Raw genomic sequence first — 24,999 nt, forward strand, 5'->3', positions numbered from 1 at the left:
ATAAATAATTTATCCTCCAGACACAAAATGGCCTGGGATATATCCACGACCTCACAGTGCCTGACACTACCTACACAAGACCATCACATCATAATAGGAGGAAAAGATGATGACATCAAAATAAAAGAGATTGATTGAGAGGGGGAGGGGATATGATGGAGAGTGGAGTTCCAAAAGGGAAAGTGGGGGGAGGGAGGGAATTACCAGGGGATATTGTTTACAATCATGGATGTTGTCAATAAAAAATGAATTAATTAAAAAAAATTTAAAATAGTAAAATCCTGAGACTACATAGTGAATTCCAGGTCAGCCTGGGCTAGAGCAAGACCCTACCATGAAAACCCACCCCCCCAAAAAAAGTAAAATATCAAAACAGTAGTAGTAATGTCTCATCTGATAAAGTTGGAAACAAGTGAATCAACCACATTTCAAATATCAACCAAAATGTGTATATATGTTTTTGTTTGCTTTTAAAAATATTTATTTATTTATTTGAGAGAGAGAGAGGAAGAGGCAGATAGAGAAAATGGGTGACCAGGGCCTCTAGCCACTGCAATGAACTCCAGATGCATGTGCTATCATGTGCACCTGGCTTATGTGGGTACTGGAGAATCAAACCTGGGTCCTTTGGCTTTGAAGGCAAGTTCCTTAATAGCTGAGCCATCTCTCCAGCTCTATTTGTTGTTTTGAGGTAGGATCCCACTCTAGGCCGGGCTGACCTGGAATTCACTCTGTAGTCTCAGGCTGGCCTCGAACTCACAGCGATCTTCCTACCTCTGCCTCCTGAGTGCTGGGATTAAAGTCATGTGCCACCACACCCAGCTCAGGTGTATATTGTTAAAGAAAGTGTATTCTGGGGCTGGAGAGATGGCTTAGTGGTTAAGATGCATGCCTGCAAAACCTAAGGACCCAGGTTCCATTCTCCAGGTCCCATGTAAGCCAGACGGCACACACATCTGCAGTTTATTTGCAGTGGCTAGAGGCCCTGGCGCACCCATTCTCTCTCTCTGTCTCTGGTAAATATATGTATGTATGTATGTGTGTGTGTGTGTATATATATATATATATATATATATATATATTTTTTTTTTTTTTTAAAGAAAGTGTATTCTCGTATTCTCAGCCTTGCTTGCTGCAGTTTTAAGGGACTTTGAAGAGAAATTTCCTTAACACTTTGTCAGTATATTTTTGGAACCATATCTTTTGTCACAGGCAGCAGAATTTTGATGAGTTTGTATGATTGCGACTTTATTACTTTAATAAGCAGTGTTATTATGATTGTAAATATATCTATCAGACATAGTTAATTGGTAGTGGCAGTACAAGAACTGAAAAGTGCACCTGGAATCTAATAGCTTTGGAATACAGATGTGGTTATAAGGTCACTACGGAGTCAAGTAAATGAGATCTATGTAATACTTAAGGAAAGAGCATTCTGCAAGATATTAAAGATGGTATCAATGTAAGCCCAGGGCTAGGGAGATGGCTCCCTAGCTTGCTATACAAGCACATGGACCCGAGTTTCATCCCTAGTACCCATGTATAATCCGGTCATGGCTGTACACACCTGTAACCCCAGTGCTAGGGGTGGGGGGAGAGAGACAGGAGGGTCACTGGGGCTCACTGGTCAGCTAGTATAGCTGAAGAGCAGAGTTCCTGGTTCAGTGAGACCCTCTCAAGACAATAAAGTGGAAGAGCGATAGAGGAGGATACTCAGTATCCTCTGGTCTCCACATGCTTGCACGTAGGATGTATGCATCTGCATATGTACACACACACACACACACACAATAAAAAGGCCATATAATGGCTGGAGAGATGGCACAGTGGTTAAGCGCTTGCCTTTGAAGCCTAAAGACTCTGGTTTGACACTTGGTTCCCCAGGACCCACATAAGACACACACACAAGGTGGCACACACATCTGGAGTTCATTTGCAGTGGCTGGAGGCCCTGGTGCACCCATTCTATCTCTATCTATGTGCCTCTTTCTCTCTGTCTGTCTGTCTCTCTCAAATAAATAAATAAAAATAAACAAAATTTTGTTTTTTAAAAAAAGACCATATAAGCCCTGTGTAATGACACATTCCTATACTCACAGGACTTGGGAGGCTAGGGCAGAATGACTGAGAGTTTGAGGGCAGGCTGGATAGGTTCCAAAGTGAGTTCCAGATCAGCCTATTCTATATAGTAAGACTCTGCCTCAAAGAACAAAAAAAGAAAATACAGAAAACATTAATACAAAGTTATGCTATAAGGGCATGGATTTAAGTCTCATAACATTTTCCCTATTTTATGTTTACTATTAAAAAGATGTTGTTCTAAAAGAACACATGTTGCAGTCCGGTTCACATTGCTGGTAGAAATCACCCAACCAAGAGCAGCTTCTGGGAAAAAGAGGTTTATTTAGCTTACAGGCTCGAGGGGAAGCTCCACGATGGCAGGGGAAAACGATGGCATGAGCAGAGGGTGGACATCACCCCCTGGCCAACATAAGATGGACCACAGCAACAGGAGGGTGTGCCAAACACTGGCATGGGGAAACTGGCTATAAAGCCCATAAGCCCACCCCCAACAATACACTCCCTCCAGGAGGCATTAATTCCCACATCTCCATCAGCTGGGAACCTAGCATTCAGAACACCTAAGTTTATGGGGGACACCTGAATCAAACCACCACAACACACATATTGGCGGGGGCTAGAAAGATGGCTTAGCAGTTAAGGCTCTTACCTGCAAAGCCAAAGGACCAAGGTTCGATTCCCCAGGACCCATGTAACAGATGCACAAGGTGGCGAATACATATGGAGCAGTGGCTGGAAGACTTGGTGCACCCATTCTCTCTCTCTCTCAAATAAATAAAATGTCTAAAAAGCATACTTTTTTTTTTTTTTTTTTTTTGGTTTTTCGAGGGTCTCACTCTAGCCCAGGCTGACCTGGAATTCATTATGGAGTCTCAGGGTGGCCTCAAATTCACGACAATCCTCCTACCTCTGCCTCCCGAATGCTGGGATTAAAGGCGTGCACCACCACGCCAGGCAAAAGCATATATTTTTAATGATGCTATCTTCAGCTATGCAACTTTTACAGAAAACAAACCACATAAATTCTCTCTTAAAATTTATTTATTTGCAAGGAGACAGAGAGAGAGATGAGACAGAATGGGCATGTCAGGGTCTCTAGCCACTGCAAACAAACTTCAGATGCATGCACTCCCTTGTGCGTCAGATTTATGTGGGTCCTAGGGAATTGAACCTGGGTCCTTTGGCTTCTCAGGCAAGCATCTTAATCACTAAGCCATCCATCTAGCCCCCACATAAATTCTCTACCATGTCTAGGAACTACTTATTCCCTTATGCCATCTGAGGACTTAAGAGAATGTCTACAAGCGTCCACTGGGTTATCCTGCTCATGTATCTCCTCTCATTGTTCTGGAAACACAGCTTTGGCTCTGATCTTAAATAGATCAATTGCAAAAGCCAATGACATGGATGCAGTGTGCTCAACGTGCATTCAAAACACAAATAATGAAAAAGAGTCATTAAAGTGAGATTCTTCCCTTACCTGAGATTTGAGCAAATCCAGTAACTGATTCGTCTTTCCAAAGTCCAGGCGCTTGGCCCTCTTTTAACAATATTTTCTGTCCTTTATGAATGAAAAGAATTGCTTTCTGGTAAGGAAATAGTTGTAGCTTGTGGGTGGTCAGCACATCCTGTGATGGATAAGGGAATTTGATGGATAAAGGCAATGTTATAAAGAAATGTTACCTGTGGTATGCAGGATGTGGTACCTTGCAAATGTTATCTTTGGTATTCAGAATAACAGACCATCTGCTTGAATGAGACAACCAGTAACCTTTTTTTTTTTCTTCACCCTTGACTTGTTTAGCAATTTGTCCTGATAAACCCTGACTTAGATGTAACTAGGGGCTGCACTCTTGAATTCCCTGGCCAGAAATAAATGCTTCTATTTATTAATATCATATTCATGTCAGACTGGTGAATCTTTGAGTGACCCCAGGCCCATTACAGTCCTAGACTCACATCTCCCTGTATCTGGAAATTCAGCAGATTTATGTATCCTTCTGTTTCTGCTTTCATGTGAGCTTTGCTGAGGGACACCAGTGTGGCTGTTGGAGTGACAGGGCACGTGCGTGTGAGCACACTGCGTGTGCACAATGGGATGAAGAAGGAAATGACCACAACCACATTTCAGTTTAGGACCTTCTTTTTTTGAGGAAGGCCATTCAGGCAATTTTATTCATGGGCAGATACAAGCTTAGCAAGAGCACCTTTCAAAGACACAGTTTCAACTGTTTTTATGAGGTCAACTAGAAAGCAGAGAAACAATGGCTGCGATTCATCTTCCAAACAATGGCAATGCCATTGTCAGCCTCATGCCTTCCATCAAACCTGGCCATCACGGCTCTGCTTCTATTCTCTGAGGAGTAGGAGAAGTTGGGATTCAAGCACTGATGTGGACAAAACGGCAGCCACGTCTTCTGTGCCAAATCTTCTTCTCACTCTGCTGGGCTGGCCTAGATCTTGAAGTGTCTGACCCTCCCGGGGCATGGGCGGACCATGGGACCAGCGGCACCACCAGCAGCAGCAGCATTGGGCTTGGCCACCTTCGAGGGCTGGAATGCTTCTCCCGAGGCTGACTCCACCGAGGCCGCTGATGAGAAGGCGTGACGCAGGTCGTAGTGTGTGCGGTGTGCTGGTGGTTCTGCGGGGAGCGCCTTCACGATGGGGCCCACCGCCATGGCTGCAGGTGGCGCAGCTGAAGGCGCAGCTTGGACCGCAGCGGCAGGGTCTGCTGGGTTGGCATCAGCTACCTGGGATTGTGGGTCCACATGGGAGACAAAACCATTTCATTAGGCGAGCTTGCTTCTCCCAGACAAGGCCACCCATGGGTTTGAGTTACGCCCCCTTCCAATTTTCTCACAGTAATAATTGTAATGTGCAAGGAATATAGCAAAAACTACAACAACAAAATACACAAAAAAAACTAAGGCACAAAGGGTTGTCACAGGTAGTAATGACTGCTTTCTGGGATTTCAGTCTCACCAGTATTATCTTAACCACGGTAGACTTACCATGTTTAAAAGCACCCCACCCAGAGCAAACTTTCGCTCTACTTGGCAGTGGTCAGGAAGATATGGCCACTTAGTCTATGCAACTAAGAGACCCACGTCCACCTCTCACAAGTAAAGAGGTCGCCTTTGTCACCTACACACTAGGATGGCTCTGCCCTCCAGCTTGCAAAGAAAAGGCGTGGCTGACATGTCCTTCCCCAGGTGGATGACTCTAGGTGCTTTAGTATTATGTTACGCTGTGAGGTCCAGGCAAGCATCTTCACTGCTGAGCCATCTCTCCACACCCCCCTTGAGGTTTAGGTCAGAAGAACACACGGCCCACTATCACCAACACAGTGCATACGTGCAAAGGGTTGTATTTTGAAGACGCGAGCAAGGCTATCCAAGATCTTACCTGTGATGGGAACACTGTGCAGGTGACTGCAACCTCTTCCCCACCAAGCTTCTCAGTGAGTGTTGCCTTGCAGAAGCCGTATTGCTGCTCCCAGGAAGAGAGGAGTCATTTTAAATGATATGAAAAAAATGGATGGATTCCCAATCCCGCCCCCCTCAGCTTCATAAATCAAGGCAAACAAGCTTAATTTTTTTGTTTGTTTGTTTTTTTGTAGGGTTTTGCTCTAGCCCAGGTTGATCTGGAATTTGCTATGTAGTCTCAGGCTGCCCTCAAACTCTCAGTGATCCTCCTATCTCTGAGTACGGGGATTAAAGATGTGCACCATCATGTCTGGCTTAAATTTTTTGAAATATTTTATTTATATATTCCTTTATTTGAGAGAGAAAGAAAGAGGCAGGGAGAGAGAATGGACACGCCAGGGCCTCTAGCCACTGCATATGAACTCCAGATACATATGCCACTTTGTGCATCTGGCTTATGTAGGTCTTAGAGACTTAAACTTGAGTCCTTAGGCTTCACAGGCAAGTGCCTTAACCACTAAGCCCCCGCTTAAAATTTTAATTCCTCTTTTTAAAAATTATTTTTCTTAAAAAAAATAATAAAAACTCTTTTTCTTTTTATTATTATTATGGTTTGTTTTGGCTTTTCGAGGTAGGGTTTCACTCTGGCCCAGGCTGACCTGGAATTCACTATGTAGTCTCAGGGTGGCCTCGAACTCACATGATCTTCCGACCTCTGCCTCCCGAGTGCTAGGATTAAAGGTGTGCACCACCATGCCCAGCTAAAAATTCTTTTTTAAAAATTATTTTATTTATGCATTTATTTGAGAGAGGGAAAGTAGGAGAGAGAGAGAGAATGGTGCCTCAGGGCTTCCAGCCACTGCAAACGAACTCCAGATGCATGCGCTACCTTGTGTATCTGGCTTACATGGGTCCTGGGCAATTGAACCAAGGTCCTTTAGCTTTGTAGACAAGCACCTTAACCATTAAGCCATCTCTGCAGCCCAAAATTCTTCTTTTAAAAGCATTCTTCACACTTATAAATTCTGGGGCAACTCTCTCTTGGGAGGCCGTGCCCATGTTCTGGGCGTGGTATGTACTACTGTCCTCTTTTTAGCTTAATCTCTCTCACACTCACTGGCTCACTTTCCACAGAAGCACACTTAAATCTGTTTTTCTTAATAAATCTTATACTGTGCTTAATAAACCCTAACTTTGTTTCAAAAGCCTTATGGTTTCTGCTTATAAAGATATATAATATATAATATATAGGCCGGGTGTGGTGGCGCACGCCTTTAATCCCAGCACTCGGGAGGCAGATGTCGGAGGATCGCCGTGAGTTCGAGGCCACCCTGAGACTACATAGTGAATTCCAGGTCAGCTTGGGCCAGAGTGAGACCGTACCTCAGGGAAAAAAAAAGATATATAATATATAACATAGTTTTACATATGACAGAAAATACAAAGATGCTCTGAGAGTCAGAAGATAATTTCAGAAATGGGGATCTAGGCAAAGCTAGCTTTAACATTGATGTATTTCATTTTTTTTTTCAAGGTAGGGTCTCACTCTAGCTCAGGCTGACCTGCAATTCACTAGATAGTCTCAGAGTGGCCTCAATTTATGGCCATCCTCCTACCTCTGCCTCCCGATCTGCTGGGATTAAAGGTGTGCGCCACCAAGCCTGGCTCTTCCTCTTTTTGAGACAGGCTTTCTCCTTGGTAGAGCTCACCCCCATACCCAGCTCCTTTCTTATTTTTCTTTAGATTATTTATCAGAGGGAGAAAGAAAGAGAGGAGAAAGAGAATGAGCATGCCAGGGTCTTTAGCTGCTGCAAACAAACTTCAGATGCATGTGCCGCTATGTGCATCAGGCTTACTTGGGACCTAGAGAAGTGAACCTGGGTCCTTAAGCTTTGCAGGTAAGCTCCTTAACCACTAAGTCGTCTCTCCAGCACTTCTTTCTTATTTTTAAAAATATTTTATTTATTTATATATTTATTTGAGAGAGGAAGAGAGAGAAAATGGGCATGCCCTGCAAACAAACTCCAGACACATGTGCCACCTTGTGCATCTGGCTTATGTGCATCCTGGGGAATTGAACCTGGGTAATTTGGCTTTGCAGGCAAGTGCCTTAACTGCTAAGCCATCTCTCCAGCAACCCCCCCTCCATCTTATTTATTTATTTATCATTGGTTTTTCAAGGTAGGGTCTCATTCTAGCTCAGGCTAACCTGGAATTCACTATGGAGTCTCAGGGTGGCCTTGAACGCACGGCGATCCACCTACCTCTGCCTCCCGAGTGCTGGGCTTAAAGGCATGCGCCACCACGCCCGGCTTCTCTTTCTTTCTTATTTTTTTTTTAATTATTTATTTATTTATTTATTTGTGAGCGACAGACACAGAAAGACATTTAGAGGGAGAGAGAGAGAGAATGGGCGAGCCGGGGCTTCCAGCCTCTGCTAACGAACTCCAGACGCGTGCGCCCCCTTGTGCATCTGGCTAACGTGGGATCTGGGGAACCGAGCCTCGAACCGGGGTCCTTAGGCTTCACAGGCAAGCGCTTAACCACTAAGCCATCTCTCCAGCCCTCTTTCTTATTTTTAACTAGTACTGACTACAACTTAAAACCTACTATCATTGTGACTATAACATTTATTTCTTGTGTTTTTCCAACAGCATTTTTCTCATATCACTCATCCTGCAGAATTTCACTGGTGTGTTTTGTATTATATTAAGCACTGGCACGCCCTTGTTGGACACTGGTAGCTCTTTCCTCTATTCAATCACTTTATAGTGATGATGAATCATCTTTGTAGGTATATTTTTTTTTCTTTTTTTTTCAAGGTAGGGTCTCACTCTAGTCCAGACTGACCTGGAATTCACTCTATAGTCCCAAACTGGCCTCTATCGCTCTCTTCCTACCTCTGCCTTCCCAGTGCTGGGATTGAGGGCCTGTACCACATCACCTTTGACATTCTCTTTAGGCTAAATTTGTACAAGTGGATATTACTGGCCCCCAAACTTGAGCCTTTCCAAGTAACAGAGGTACACATAGGAAATCCACTCCTCACGCTCCCATCCGCCAATCATAACAAGGCTGCTTTGGGAAACAGCGTCTGTCTGATTACCTCATCAGCTCCTAATGAGACAGATGTCTTCGTGACTACTTCCCAAAGGAAGGGTTGTCCTAACCAAGCCCCACAGTGGTGGGCATTTTGTACTATTACAGCTACTTTTCCTGCAGCCCCCAAAGGATGCTTTCCTCTAGCTCTCCCTGCTGGTGACAGCCTGGGGTCTGACCACTCACCTTTTCTGCCAACAGCTGGCAGCTGGCTGGATCTGCGACATCTTTAGCAGCACAACTAGTGGCTGCCACTGCAAACTCCACATAGGTCGAAACTGGGAGAGGCTGAGAAGAATACAGGAAAATGAGATGATTTGGAATGAAAAGGGCACGGAGGGAAGGCAGGGACACCACAGTATGCCGCAGCTTCCAGGAGCACCATTCACAGAGACCACGCGTGTAATTGGGCAGGTGGTGGGGCCTGTCCTTCTGGAGAGCTTGGACTTCAGAGGGAGGAGCTGAGTATTCCTAAAAGATGTGCAGGTCCTCCTTCCTTCCTTCCCTTCCTCCTCCCTCCCTCCTTCCTTTCTTTTTCTCTCTCTCTTTCTTTCTTTTTGAGGTAGGGTCTCACTGTAGCTCAGGCTGACCTGGAACTCATTCTGTAGTCCCAGGCTGGCCTCAAATTCACAGCGATCCTCCCACCTCTGCCTCCTGAGTGCTGGGGTCAAAGGCATGCGCCACCACGCCTGGCTTCAGATGCTCATTTCTCATCATTCAAAGCAGAGGTAGGTTTCAGATAGGAAACAGGAAGGCAGAGGCCAACTTCAGAAAGACAGGAGTGGGAAGGTTCCTCCCCTGGTCCATTCTCTTGGGACCCAAAGCTTAGGTTATTCCAAACTGAGGTGGGAATGTTCTATGACCCCCACACATCTATTTCACACAGCAGGATCACATGGGCAAAAACATGGAAGCATGGAAAACATTACTTGTGCTTTTCTTCCTTATGGATACTTGAAATAACAAGATATCTGTTATTTGGGGTATCTGGATAGTTTCTGGGAATTGCAGAATTACCCGGGTACTAATGTATTTGCAGGTATGCTGTGGCTTATATCCAAACTGTCAGAGGTTTTTTCTGCCCCTCGGAGCCAACACCCTCCCTGCCTTTTGCGTGCTGCCCACACATCCGTTCTCCCTTCCCCATACTTATCCCCCAAGTTGCCCAATCTTTTAGTCTTTACCACAAGTTGAGCCCGGGAAACTTCCACCAGTTTAAAATAAGATCCATTATTTTTTGCATTGAAGGCAGCCAGGGCAGCTTCTGCAGCGTGGGTCACCCTGGTGTCGTTAAGGCTGGCCAGCAGGGGACAGTGTGGGCATATCTTGAGCACGTCCTCAGCGGAGTCTGGGCAGAAGGGAGAACCCTGGGTCACAACTGCAGCTCTGCCTGGCATGCACCCCGCTCACGTTTTTTTTTTTTTTTTTTTTTTGTTCATGTACTCTTATTAACCTCCAGTTCAGGAATAACCATACAGTATTTCCCTGTAACTGAGCCAACCAATAAGAAGTCAGAATACCCTCTATGATTGCCAACACCCTGAAACCAAAACAACTAGTTCCTTAATGAGTTATGTAGTTACAAAGTATGTCTCCACCTGGAACCCACCAATCCTGTTAAAGGTCACCCCAACTCCTCTATGGAGTCTCAGGGTGGCCTCAAACTCATGGTGATCCTCCTACCTCTGCCTCCCAAGTGCTGGGATTAAAGGCATGCGCCACCATGCCCGGCATTTTTCTTTTTCTTTTTTTTTTTTAAATTGTTATTAGCATTTTCCATGATTATAAAAAAATATCCCATGGTAAAGAGCTAAGTCATGCTCCAATGGCGCCAGGCTTTTTTTGGTGGGGGCGTTCGAGGTGAGGTCCCACTGTAACCCAGGCTGACCTGGAATTCACTATGTAGTCTCAGGGTGGCCTCAAACTCGTGGTGATCCTCCTACCTCTGCCTCCCCAGTGCTATGATTAAAGGCGTGCACCAAGTCAGATGATGATCTTGGATTTCTGGCAAGTACAAACTTTCCTCCCCTTTTTACCTTCAGGGGTCAAGTCATCCTAACTCTATACCCCCTCAATTCCAGGTCAGCCTGGGCTAGAGCGAGACCCTTCCTGACCTCTCCGGAACCTCCAGTTCCAGCTTCTGGTGAGTTTCTCCTGGGCTCAGCCTAGCCTTTACTTTCCAGGTCAGCTTTCTCCACAAGACAAAAGCTCTTTGTACTTTCTCTTCTGTCCTCTCTATGGTTTTTCTGGGACCATGGCATGGACACTCAAGCCACGTGAGTGTGTTCATTCTCCTTTCCTTGGTTCTGTACTTCCCATAATAAATATAATAATTTAATAATGTTTTTTAAAAAGTGGAGAATGGAATTTCAAAGGGGAAAGTGTGGGGTGGGGAGGGAGGGAATTACCATGGGATTTTTTTTATAATCATGGAAAATGCTAATAAAGATTTAAGAAAAAAAGAAAGAAAGAAAATGAAAATTAAAAAAGGCATGCACCACCACACCTGGCTTCTTTTTGTTTGTTTGCCTGTTTTTCGAGGTAGAGTATCGCTCCAGCCCAGGATGGCCTGGACCTCACTATGTAGTCTCAGTGTGGCCTCGAACTCACAGCGATCCTCCTACCTCTGCCTCCTGAGTGCTGGGATTAAAGGCGTGCACCACCACACCCAGCTCCTGCTCAATTTTTAAAAATACTTTTAATTTCTTTATTTACAAGTATGTGTGTGTGTGTGTGTGTGTGATGGCAAATGCCAAATGCAGTGCCACTTTGGTACATCCAGCTTTATGTGGGTGCTGGTGAATTGAACCCTGGCCATTAGGCTTTGCTAGCACTGCCATTAGCCCCTGAAACATCCCTTGTCTATATATATATGTATGTATTTAAATGTTTTAAATTATTCTCCACTTCTTTATTTATTTGTGAGACAAGACAGAGAATGAGACAGAGAATATGGGCACACCAGGGCCTCTTGCTACCGTACATCTGGCTTTATGTGAATACTGGGGTATTGAACCCAGACCTCCAGGCTTTGTAAGCTAGCACTTTAACCACTGAGCCATCTCTCCAGCTCTATTTTCTATTTCTTTCTTTTTTTTTTCTTTGGTTTTTCAAGGTAGGGTCTCACTCTGGCCCAAGCTGACCTGGAATTTACTATGGAGTCTCAGGGTGGTCTGGAATTCATGATGATCCTCCTACCTCTGCCTCCCAGTGCTGAGATTAAAGGCATGTGCCACCACGCCCGGCTTATTTTCTATTTTTTAACTAACCCTTTAAGTAACTGTGTCATGCTGAATTTTTTTGCAGGAGTTATGAGATATTTTCACCAATGAGAAGTCTCCTTGCAAAAATGACTTTAGAAGTTGGGTGTGGTGGCGTGCCTTTGATCTCAGCACTCAGGAGGGCAGGAGTAGGAGGATCCGCCATGAGTTTGAGGCCACCCTGAGACTCCATAGTGAGTTCCAGGTCAGCCTGGGCTAGAGCAAGAAAATCAATCAATCAATCAATAAAAAAGGGAGGGGGAAGTGGCTTTAGAATCCAGGGACCCAAGAGGTTCGGTTTCCCTTCACCTACTGAAGACTTGTATTCCTTCCTCACTCTCTACAAGACAAAGGGAATAAGCAAGAAACCCGTCTGTACCTGGGGTGGAGTGGCAGTTTGCATGCATCACGGTTAACTGGCCATCTTGTTTCAGCACATGCACGTCACAGTCTCCCTCCACCGCCTGCAAAGGGGAAGTCACAGTGAGGGCCCCCGAGCACCTGCGCCTTCACTCTCTGCTAACCTGGGCACCCGGACCTCCTTCCTCATGGCTGTCAGAGGTGGCCATCCCAAGGTCACCTTCACAGGTAGTATTGAAACGTTATATAATCTGCTTTGGGGGAGGGTCGCAATAAGGAAGCAGTTACACCAGTTCCCAGTGAAGGCGCCATCCAATGACAGTTTTAGAAATTGCTGGGAAGTTTAATTTAAAAACAACAAATCCGACTTGCTCTTTGCTGACCAGTGGAACTGACTGGGAACCATCCACCCATCCTAAGAAGGACACTCACATGCTCGGCCAGTTGCCTCACAGAGCAGTTCTCCAAGGGGGTGGGATCCAGAACATGGCAGGTGGTCTCCAGCGTGTCTATTTCCAACTCATAAACCTCCCCAAAGGGCCGCTGTAGAGACAGAAAGGAGAGGTGAGCAGGGAGCCTTCCTCAGACCATCTTGTGCCTGCCAGAGCGTGAGGACCTGAGGACTTGAGCCCAGACCCCTTTTGGAGAGATGGAGGAAAGATCATTCTCTCTGTCTCAGTGCCCATACATTGGCTTTTCTTTTTTCTTTTCCTTTTTCTTTTTGTATTTGCAAGAAGAGAGGGAGAAAGAGAGAGACCCTAAGGCCTCTAGCTGCTACAAAGGAACTCCAGATGCTTGCGCCACTTACGCATGCATATGGCCTTATGTGGGTACTGGAGAATCAAAGCCCTGCAGTCTGGTTTTGCAAGCAGACTCCTTTATTGGCTGAGCCATTTCTCCAGCCTCTGAATTGGCCTTTTGGCTTTTCTGTTCTTCCCCTGCTGACCCAAGCATGAAATGATGCCGTAAGGAAGAAAGGCTTGGACAGGAATTGGAGCTGCGGTCCTGATCCTAACCCTATTTTGGAACTTAGAAGTGAATGCTGGTAGTTTTCTTTCGTTTTTAAGACTTTCCCCCTCAAGCAGTGCTTTGAGGCAGTCAGCTCTGGGCAGCCTTTGGCACACAGCAGGCTCAGCCGGTGTAGAATAAGAGCTCACTGTCTTTGCTTTGTCTTTTCTATCCCTCCCTCTCCTCCACTCTTCCTTCCCTCCCGAGGTCGTCTTTCCTCCCCTCTCAGCATTTCCTTTTCCTTAAAGGTTTCTGTTGCTGCCGCCTTTGGCTTTTGCTCTGTCTTTTGGCTTGTTGGTCACGGATGCAAACTCATCTCATGTCCTCTTGCTGGTGACAGAGGGAAGGGCCAGTCTACTGGGACACAGGAAACTCATTTTCCAGGGCCTAAATGAGACCTAGGAAATGCGAATCACTGTGGGGTTCTTCTTACCTGTTTATGGACCCTTTAAAAAAAAATCCAAGAAACCCTTCAAACATGGAAAAGCTCAACCCAGCTCATTTTGCCTTTTATTTCAACTCTGCCTGACTCACTAGTTCCCAAAGCCTCGGGGACCCTGCCTCCCTGGTGGGAGCTCTGCATTTTATGTGCAGAACCATCCCCAGTAACTCCCTGCAGACACTCAGAGCGTCAGCAGCTAGGATCCTGGCATGCTTGGCTTTCCCAGGAGGGAAAGAGCTCTGCCCTTAGTGCTTGTCCACTGTATGAGCCCATGTGCTGATCTCCCCTGAACCACTATACCGCTCCACTATCGCCTCACTGCCCTTCAAATCCTCCCTGGGGACCCTGGCTTCAAAGCGCTGTCCCTTTCTGCAGTTGGGTGTCAGCCCTCGGTCTAGGCGACCTGATATTTACCTCAGTTTCCTTCCTGGGTCATAAGTCTCTTGTCACAACACTGTTTTCTTCACATCTGTATTAAGTCGAACCATATAGAATTGCCAGTTTTGAATATCAAAAACGGCCAAATATCACTGATTTTAGTGGTTCAACCTAGTATGTACCATCACATCTGACATCTGACATTGGTACTTGTCCAAAGGAGGCTTGAAACACATTTGCTGGATTACCCTTAATTAGATATGAAAGCCAGTTTTCAAACCAGGCAGACAACAGTCATTTTTCTCCCACCTCTGCACAGCCCTCAGCTGACCTCCAAGGCTCATTATCTGCCTTGTTCTTTTTTTTTTTTTTAAATTATTTATTTATTTATTTGAGAGCGACAGACACAGAGAGAAAGACAGATAGAGGGAGAGAGAGAGAATGGGCGCGCCAGGGCTTCCAGCCACTGCAAACGAACTCCAGACGTGTGCGCCCCCTTGTGCATCTGGCTAACGTGGGACCTGGGGAACCGAGCCTCGAACCGGGGTCCTTAGGCTTCACAGGCAAGCGCTTAACCGCTAAGCCATCTCTCCAGCCCTCTGCCTTGTTCTTTATCCTCAGTGGCTCAAGGATGCTCAAGTCTCTTATACAGCTTGTGGAGAAGTGAATCCTGTTGTACCAACACTTCTCTCTGGGACATGAGTGACTCCTTGGCGGAGGCAGGTTGGATGAAGGAAGAAACCTAGGTCTGGGATCAGGTCTCAGCCTGCACGCTTGTGGCTGACATGACCTGAGAAAGAGCCTTGGCTTTCTCTTGTGTCAGATAAGGACAGTGAGTACATCTGTGCTTGGGCCTGGAGGGAGGAAAGGAGGGCTTGATCTACAATAAAGGGCCTGGCAAAATAGTTGGCACTTGTCAAACACTAAGTCCCACTCTCTTTTTTTGATAGAAACAGAAGGCAAAAAAAGGTGATTTTTCAGACAATGATAACTTCGCAAATAGGAGCTGGACTCGTGGGCCCTAGTTTTTTGAGCAAGCCATGTTTTCCCCCTATGTGATCTGTTTGTATACTATGCTTTGAAGTCTTCTGGTCCTTCCTGGGGCCCCATACCTCATCCAGCACCCTTCTTGAGATCCATGACTGCAGTACCAAGGTCTCCTCTTTGTGCCCCCCCCCACCTCCTCCTGTACCCCTGGGGAGAAACTGTTTCTCCTGCTGCAGTTTCACTTGTGCTGGGAGATGCTGGCCTTCTGGCTGGGCTCTACACTTAGATTCTTTTTTTAACCATTAATTTTTTTTTGTTGTTTGTTTGAGGCAGGGTCTCACTCTAGCTCAGGCTGACCTGGAATTCACTATGTCTTCTCAGGCTGGCCTCGAACTCACAGCAATCCTCCTACCTCTGCCTCCCAAGTGCTGGGATTAAAGGCGTGCGCCACCACGACCTGCAACCATTTTTTTTTATTATTGACAACTTCCATAATTATAAACAATAAACCATAATAATTCCCTCCTCCCTCACTTTCTCCTTTGCAACTCCACTCTCCATCATATCCCCTCCCCCTCTCAATCAGTCTCTCTTTAATTTTATTTTATATTGGTTTTTCTAGGTAGGGTCTCACTCTAGCCCAGGCTGACTTGGAATTCACTATGAAGTCTCAGGGTGGCCTCGAACTCACACTGATCCTCCTACCTCTGCCTCCTGAGTATTGGGATTAAAGACGTGTGTCACCATACCCAGCTTCTCTTTTTTTTTTTTTAATTATTTATTTATCTATTTGAGAGCGACAGACACAGAGAGAAAGACAGATAGAGGGAGAGAGAGAGAATGGGCGCGCCAGGGCTTCCAGCCTCTGCAAACGAACTCCAGACGCGTGCGCCCCCTTGTGCATCTAGCTAACGTGGGACCTGGGGAACCGAGCCTCGAACCGGGGTCCTTAGGCTTCACAGGCAAGCGCTTAACCGCTAAGCCATCTCTCCAGCCCCCCAGCTTCTCTTTTATTTTGATGTCATCATCTTTTCCTCCTATTATAATGGTCTTGTGTAGGTAGTGCCAAGCACTGAGAGGTCATGGATAGCCAGGCTATTTTGTCCACACATAGATTCTTTCAGCTCATTTATAGATTCACTTGCCTGCGGGCCATGGTGGCGCACACCTTTAATCCCTGCACTTGGGAGGCAGAGGTAGGAGGATCACCATGAGTTCAAGGACAGCCTGGGACTACAGAGTGAGTGCCAGGGCACCCTGGGCTACAGGGAGACCTTACCTTGAAAACTAACAAACAAACAAAAAGATTCACTTACCCGAGGCCACACCTTCACTTTGTCAATCTGGTTCAAGATCTGCTTGTATCCCTGAAGAAGGTTTTCATTGAGGTACTTCACAGCCGCCATCGCTACAGTCTCTGTTTCTGGGTCATCGCAAGGTGGTTCTCTGTAACCAGGCACTGCACCAGGTGGAGCGGATTGGCAGCCCCAGAGCTGAGCGAGGCAAAGAAGAAGCACGAGGGCCTTCATGGCTGCTGCGAAGGGGCCCTGGCAGGGTGAGTGGAGGCTGGAGGCTTCGGGAGGAAGCAAGGTACTCCGCTTGGAGAGCGAGACCACTGGCAGGGTCAGAAGGCTTTATTTATCTGTTGGTTCCTGCAAAAGGAATTGCATAAGGACATGGAATGATTTTTATTCTGGTTCCAAATAATCCTTGCAAACAACAGCCCTGGAAAAGCAAACAAGTTAGGACATCACTGATCCCCAAGACATCACCCAAAGTCAACGCTTCTGCTGCGGGGGAGGTGCTCCAAAGTCTGCAGCGAGGAGGCAGCTGAGAGGTCAGGTGGACACAGCCAGCCCACAAAGAGGAGTTGGCAGAGGAGGGAGTGCCATGCATGCCATGTACATGGGGTGTAGCACAATCTGACAAAGTCCTCTAACGTCGGACGATGATCCCCAAGGAGTGTGTTAGAGAGAGAACAAGGTCCACGGTGTAGCGTACAGTGAGCCATGGGAGGTGCTGAGATCTTGGGTGAGATGCCTGAAAAACAGAAGGAAGGAAGGTTCTTCCATCTCAAGGGTGGAATGGAGATGAGAGTGGTGGGGAGTGGGGGGAAAGGCTTCCTGTGGAAGAGAGGGATATGACCAGCCGAGCCATGTAGACATTCCTACTCTGATCATCCTTTCTACAGACTTCACTGCCAGGCCCTGAACATGGCAACACAGATAGGCACTGGCCTGGGTCTCCTGGCTGGCTGGCTGGCTGGTACCAGAAGTCTTGTGATACCAGCCAGTGTACATGGGCAACTAAGAAGAGTTCTGATCTGTGAGCCTCTCATTTAACAAAGTTCTGAGTTGGAGTCCAGCATTGCAATCTGAGACCTATAGGAGCGGTGAACAACACCCATGTCCCCCCTTTTGACACTCTGCAACCTTAGCAGGATGATAGCATGCCTCTGTGCCCCGAACTGGGTGTTGACTACCTTCTAAGTGGCTTTAGGCAGTTCCAGGTATGACCTCCAAGGAAGGTGGGAAGGATAGCGCTGGGCTTGGGAAGTGTCCCAGCAGAACCTGGTTCAGCCTGGAGCAAAACAAAACAAAACAAACAACAAAAGAAGAACTAACATGAAAAACCCAGACATTCTTCAAATATTTAGACTTCATCACCATGTGTGGGTGGATTTGTTCTGTGGTTTGATATTGCTTCAGAGGAAAAAAACAAACAAACATTAAATTCATTAAAAAATAAGAGGGTTGGGCTGGAGGGATGGCTTAGCAGTTAAGGTGTTTGCCTGAAAAGCCAAAGGACCCAGGTTCAACTCTCCAGGACCCACATTAGCCAGATGCACAAGGGGGCACTTGGTATCTGGAGTTTGTTTGCAGTGGCTGGAAGCCCTGGCACACCCATTCTCTCTCTCTCTCTCTCTCTCTCTCTCCCCCTCTTTTTTCTGTCAAATAAATAAATAAAAATAAAATTTATTATTTTTTTTAAAAGAGGGTTGCCAGGCATGGTGGTGTACGCCTTTAATCCCAGCACTTGGGAGGCACAGATAAGAGGATTCAAGAGTTCGAGGCCACCCTGAGACTACATAGTTAATTCCAGGTCAGCCTGGACCAGAGTGAGACCCTACCTTGTAAAACCAAAACCAAAATAAATAAATAAATAAATAGGGCTGGAGGGATGGTTTGCAGTTAAAGCAGTTGCCTGCAAAGCCAAAGGACCCAGGTTCAATTCCCCAGGACCCATACAAGCCAAACGCACAGGTGGTGCATGTGTCTGGAGTTTGTTTGCAGTGGCTGGAGGCCTTGGTGTGTCTGTTCTCCATCTCTCTTTCTCTGTCTGCCTCTTTCTCTCTGTCAAATAAATGAATTTTACAAATTAAAAAAATAATAGAAGAAAAGGGCTAGAGAGATGGCTTAGCAATAAAGGCATTTGTTCACGAAGCCTAAGAACCCAAGTTCAACTCCCCAGAACCCACATAAGCCAGATTCACATGGTGCCCATATTCTCTCTCTCTTTCTCTTTTCCTCTGTCTTAAGTAAATAAATGAATAAAATATTTTTTAATTTAAAAAAATTTTAAAGAAGAAAATCAAGGGTTGTCTAAAGGGAAGTTAGGTGATATTGATTTGTGGGAGCGAGGGTGGTGAGGAGGATGATGGAGCAGAAAAGGCAGCTGAAAGGACTGTTTCACATTCGTTCCCAGAGGTGCGCATTTGCACAGAACCAAATGACAGAGGCCCAACTCGTCAGGCCCCAGTGCTCTTGGAGGAGGGTCATAAGGACCCAAACCCCCTGCAGTCATTTAGCAAAGGCCAACTCCCATCCACCTTGTGCCTGTTTCATTCAAGGGCTCATGAATATTATGCTTTGCCTTACAAATACTAAATATGGGCATTGCTGAATATTTGGGGACATAAATGTTCGGTGAGCTCACATTTCACCAGTCATAAACTCAGGCATATAAATAAACTATAACCTTGTTTTTCTCCATTTGGTTGAATTTCTGACTCTGAGCTCTCTTTTATGAAGACTTAATATACTCACATTCACATAACCCAACTCCCAAACACTTGGATATAATTTGATCCATTTAGCTTGCTTACCCCTCTACTTCATCCTGCACTGGGGTCAGAAATAAGCCCAAGATGAAAAGAAGTGATCTATGCAAATGCTTTGTCAGCCAAGGCTGGAAAGGTGTGTTCTTCTTGGCTTGTGCTGCAGGACCTATCCTGGCATCTCCAGCCAGGTACATTTACAGGTAACCTGTATCATCCAGTCCTCAGGCCCTTCTAACTGGTAGCTCTACCTGTGAGCAGTGAGCACTGCATCGTGTTACAGCCTTTACAACCTTTCTAGAACACAGGACCTGTCTGGGCTAGGTGCTACTTTATGCCTGGTTAAATTGGATGGTATGCCCATTTTAGGAATAAAGGGCTTTAGGAAGTGGTCTTCAAGCTTTTCTTAGTGAGCACCTCTTTAGTCACAGGTGGCAATCTGACACTCAGAGGTTTCTCCATACAATATGGCATCTCCCTTTGCTATTCTTGCTTTCCTAGGAAGAGAGACTAGTATGATCCCCTCTATTCTTTGACCCCTACCCTCATCAGAGGGAGATGTCCGGGTGTGTCTCTATTATCGCTATCCAAATTTGAGAGTGGGAGGAGGAAAAGAATGTTCCATCTGATCACAAATCCTGTCTAATAATGTCTGCCTTTCTTTTTTTTAAATTTAAATTTATTTTTTACATAGGTAATAGTCTCATATCCTCTCTCCCCTGGTCCCCATCTCCCTGAGGGCCCTCTCAGTAGGGTTGTTGGTATTCATTGTGGGATAATTAAGGTAATAAGATAATTAAGTTCAGTTTCTGGGGGGGGAGAAGGGGGGAGGGTCTGTGCCTTAGGACATTTCTATTCACCCTGTAGCTCTTACAGTCTTCTGACTCCCTCTCTTAGTGATCCCTGAGCCTCGGCAGGCATATTACCAGTTTGGTTTAATGTTGAATTCTCTGTACCCTCAACATTTCTGTTTTAATGTGTTTCGATTCACCGCAGTGTTTGTTGACATTTCCCTGGAGCTGGTTGTCAGGCTATCATTGGCAGCATTACTCAGGTCCCTGCTTCCTCTGCAACTTCTCCTGGGTCCTGGTAAATGTAGTAAGGTGGCACATCTCATGGTGAGAATTTGGCTGTCTTTTCTTGTTGTGTTGATGGATCTTTGATCTCCCCAGTATTCTCTGCCATCTGTAAAACAAAGCAGAGTCTCCAACCAAAAGTGAGAGCAAGACTGAAGAGATGGCTTAGTAGTTAAGGCACTTGCCTGTGAAACCTCAGAACTCATGTTTGAATCTCCAGGTCCTATGTAGCCAGACACACAGTGGCGCTAGCATGCAATGTCACAAATGTGCCACAAGGGGGCACACATGTCTGGAGTTCATTCACGGTGGCTGAAGGCCCTGGTGCACCCTCTTCTTTCTCTCTTCCTGTCTTTCTCTGTTTACCTCTTTCTCTTAAAACAATTAAAAGAAGAGTGAGAGCAGCTTTGATTAAGGGTTATATACATAGATGTTTGAGAGACATTTTGATGTGTTTTCCCACTTATCCAGAGAGCAATGGGGGCTTTGCTCTGAGGTCTGAGTTTCCTGGCGGTGGGATTCTGACTTGGTTCCCAGTATCAGTTATGAGTTCTTTCCCACTGAGTGAGCCTCATGTCCAGTTGGAGGGCAGTTGGTTACCTGCAAAGGCTGTGTGCCACTCTTTGCAGAAGTGTGTACTTCTTGTTGGGGTGGCTGACTGCACAGCTTGAAAGGGCCCCTGCTTATTCACGCTGTTGGAGACCATCGTTGTGCAGCAGTTTCCATCATTTCTGGCTTTCTTTTGGACCCTCTGTTCTTGGATCTCTATTGGTTACAATTTATGAAGCATTAAATATTTCAACCAATGCTAAGTATTTAGCTGAGGTTAGAAAAATAAGCCACTTAGGGCTGGAGAGATGGCTTAGTGGCTAAGGTGCTTTCCTGTAAAGCCCAAGGACCCATGTTCCACTCTCCAGCTCCCACATAAGCCAGACACACAAAGGTGAGGCAAGCACAAGGTCGCACGTGTTCACTCGGTGGCGCAAGCATCTGGAATTCAACTGCACTGGCTAAGGCCCTAGCATGCCAATTCTCTCTTTCTCTCTTAAAAAAAATAATAAAATAAAAAGTAAGCCATTTAAGTAAGAGTAACAATATCTTCTCTATTATTGTACCACAAATAAATATTGGGTGATTATAAAGTCATCTATTATTTCCCAGAGATTTAAAATGCTATCATTTTAGTGCATTATCATCCTTCCTTTTTTTATATGCAAAGTGTTATTTTCATATAACTTAGATTAAGCTGGACGTATAGCATTTTACTCTGGTATTTAACACCATAGCTTGAGTGTTTTCCCCATATTATCAGACTTAACATGCTTGTAATGACTACCTATTGTTCTATTTTGTGTTTATATCATAATTTATTTAACTCTTCCTTTATGTGGGCAATTACTTTGTTTTCAGTTGAGCATGATCATACACAAGGCTTCCTTGAGCTTGATGTCGTGTCGCCCATCTGTAATCCCAGCACTAGGGTGGCTGAGGCAGAGGATTGAAAGATGGAGGTCAACCTGGGTTACATACTCAAGAAGGATAGCGCTGGAGGAGGTGAAATACCAAACAAGGCAGCATGAGAAGTGACAGCTACTTATCCAGCCTCTCAAGCCAGAATGTGAAAGTGCGCATGTCAGCAAAAGACAGAAGAATGATTGGTTGCCACAGGGAAAAGGCAGTCTTGTTAGTTTAAGTTACTGGGCCAGCTTCCTGAATGTTCCTTTCTGGTTCAAAGAGGGCCAAGTCCTGTGAAGCCAGGTATTTCATTTCTAGTAAGCCTGCTGTTTCTGTTTTAATTGTTAAATTTTGTGTGTGTAATATAACATATATAGTATATAAATATAATATATTTTATATATTTATTTTTCATTTTATTTATATTTATAGTATTTTATTATATTTATTTATATTGTTATATATATTATGTATATAATATAAGACAAAATATATAAGATATAATAATATGTAAAAAAATAAGTGCAGCCTAGTAGGAAGACACCACCTGTTTTGAAGGCGCTTATCTCAATTCTTTGGGTCCAGCAACATCTGATCAGCACGTAACTAGAAGCTATTATACAGTATTGTCTTACTGTCATTATATGAATTAGCACAATGTCTTATGGAGACAGATTGGAAATAATCTCTTCAACATCAAACATCCATCAACAGGATGCAAGTGACCTATGTCCATTGACCATCAGGTTTCTTGTGAAGGTCGGTCAGATCCAAGGGGTATTGCTTATTGTCTGGAAGAGCTCTTTTGTGCTCAGTGCCAGTGCACCACAGTTAGGTGGCATGGGCCTGACCACAGCGAGACAAAAAGATCAAATCACAGTGGCCACAGGCCTGCCTGTAACCTTACCCACACGACCACAGCCAGTCCCTGCAAATCTAAACCCAAAAAGAAAGCTGCACTTGAGAGTATGTGAGAAAAAATCAGGGTCAGACTTAAGTGGGGCAACTGGGGAGGGGGGAAATGAAGGTGTCAAGTTTAAGGAAGTGTACCTTGACACTGAGCCTCCTTAAGTCCTATGCTCTCTTTCTCTCTCTTGCTGCTCCATAGCCCTCCATAGAGGAGCAGACAGTAAGCCCAGAACGACGACCAAAAAGCCCCTTTATGCGTTGATGAATCTTTCTTCTCTTTTAAGTCGCTGCTGTGGTTTTCATCATCAGGGCTGGTGAGATGGGCTCCAAGAACACCATGTTCTGTGCAAGTGGCTTTCCGTGATTCCAGAAGAAACCATGGGAAATCTATTTTTTTGTGTGAAAGAAGACTTACTACAACATGTTGCTCATTGTGGCCTTGGCACCTGCTCACATGTCCTGTCTTGCAAAAGAGAAAATCAGTTTACAGTCAAAGCATTAGGATGTGGGCTTGCCAGGGCTGTAATCTCACCTCCAGAGGAAGCCAGCTTCCTCATGGCTAAATGTTACTGACTCCTCGTCCGCTCTATTCTCATCCTCCCTTCTTCACAGAGGAGGAGGCAGAGGTCAGAGGGTTCTAGAACTTGACTATGCTAACACACCTAGGAAGTGGAAAACCTGCATTTAGCCCATTCACTTTATTTCTGTATTAACGATAAGGGGCCCACAGAAAGTTGGGGGTCTGGCTGCTGGACCACTTAACAGTGAGCACATAATTGTTCTTGATGACAGAAAACACAGCTTGTTGAAAACAAGGCTGAGGGAATATAAAAGTATACTGAGCTTGGTTAACAATGGGCAGAATGAGTTTGCCCACATGATTTCAGTCAGTAGAAAATGCTTAGAAATCAATTTTTTCTGAAAAAAAAAATTCTGCTGATTTTAGTTCTGGCCTGGATGATATTGGAGTTACCTCAATTGCAGGTCTAGAAGGTAAATACAAGGTAAATGATTACACTATTTCTGGTTAGACATTTTTCATGGAAATGCTGGCCAATGAAGAGAATCATGCCCATAGCTCCTACAGGGCTTTGCCACCGCTCAAAATAAGGTGAGTGGCACTCTCCCAACAGAAGGAAGGTTAGAGATGACAGCGTCTTCGAATGAGCCACATGGTGTGCTTGCTGGGGTTTTAGATAAGAGAGTTCTCAGACAAGCCATGGCCTTACCCTTGAAGGTTATCCTAAAGCCACAGTCACCAAGTAACTTGTGTATTTTATTAGTACACGAGTATTGATAATACTCATCATAATACAGGCACCTAATAATACTTCATGTGGATTATTGGGGTTGCAATGCTGAAGCTGTGAATCCATCTTGAGATCTGTGTGAAGTATTGTGTGGGCACACACTCAGTCACTTCACAACTATTTCTTGGACACTTAACACTGAGCAAGGGCTAAGGGAATACAGATGAAAGGCGCAAAGTCATCCACTTGTGCCCTGTAGGGTGTGACTGCATAGCTCTGCACTAGCTATGTAGACACACAAAGGACTGTGGTTCTTGCCATCAGCCTGAAATCTAGAAGAACATAAAACTCCTGAGTGGGCAGGGTTCTCTGCCATAGTCAATCACAAAGCCCCTGCATCTGTCTCCTGCCCAACACAGAGGGAGCCCCATACACAGTGACTAACCAAGGAGCTTTAAACCAGCCTCCTAAAAATTGCAGGTTCTCCCTCTAGTGCCTGGTGTCTGCCTGAAAATATTTAGATGCAGGAATCTCTTCCACTGTGGCAACTCATTCCATTGTGGAACCACTCTAGTTAGGAGGGAGCTTTTCCTTGTATTCCTGCCTGCTTTATAACCTCAGCAGGGGGCCAGATTTCCCCTCAGCAAATGCACAGAATAAATCAATGACACAGACAAGATCGTTGGTCTCTAATTTGAGCTCTAGACCTATAGAGATGTCTGTGCAGTGTCCAGCTCCCTTTTCTGACTCTCATTAACCCTATTCCTTCAGTTACTGCCCAAATGGGTTTTTGTGAGATGACCTGATCATCTTAATAAATAGACAAAATTGGTCCCAGTGATTAAACAATGGCTTAAGTCATCTTGTGGGTAGAGGTCAAATTAGCTCTATGGCAGAGTGAGTGTGGCTTGTGTGTGCATAAGTGCACAATTCAACAATCACAGGATAGAGACTTGTCAATTGTCTTGACAGGATAGATGGATTTCTCCTGGCTTCTAGAGGCTTATTTGGACCTGTGAAAAAATTTAAAAAATGAAGACAAAGGGCTGGAGAGATAGTGTAGTGGTTAAGACGCTTGCCTTGAAAGCCTTAGGACACAGGTTTGATTCCCCAGTACCCATGTAAGCCAGATGTATAGGTGGCACATGCATCTGGAGTTCATTGGCAATGGCTGGAGGTCCTGGTGCACTTATTCTCTCTCTCTGTCTCTC

At 45.2% G+C, this 24,999-nt stretch overlaps 1 protein-coding gene across 2 annotated transcripts; it reads right to left on the reverse strand.

Moving 5' to 3' along the window:
- Positions 1-4,207: 4,207 nt before the first annotated feature.
- Ahsg (alpha 2-HS glycoprotein) lies at positions 4,208-17,550 on the reverse strand. 2 transcript variants are annotated; one of them, XM_045150451.1, is made up of 8 exons: positions 17,524-17,550; positions 16,358-16,693; positions 12,659-12,769; positions 12,246-12,330; positions 9,791-9,954; positions 8,793-8,894; positions 5,488-5,571; positions 4,208-4,832 (listed from the first exon to the last, which is right to left on the reverse strand). In XM_045150451.1, exons 2-8 carry the CDS (start codon positions 16,568-16,570, stop codon positions 4,536-4,538), a joined length of 1,056 nt encoding a protein of 351 aa, XP_045006386.1. In that variant the 5' UTR covers positions 16,571-16,693; positions 17,524-17,550; the 3' UTR covers positions 4,208-4,535. The 2 variants fall into 2 exon arrangements, with proteins under 2 accessions (XP_045006386.1, XP_004654355.2); XM_004654298.2 differs by lacking the exon at positions 17,524-17,550 and adding an exon at positions 16,814-16,942.
- Positions 17,551-24,999: the final 7,449 nt, after the last annotated feature.

The sequence above is a fragment of the Jaculus jaculus genome, chromosome 5 (assembly GCF_020740685.1).
Source record: "Jaculus jaculus isolate mJacJac1 chromosome 5, mJacJac1.mat.Y.cur, whole genome shotgun sequence".
NCBI classification, from domain to species: Eukaryota; Metazoa; Chordata; class Mammalia; order Rodentia; family Dipodidae; genus Jaculus; species Jaculus jaculus.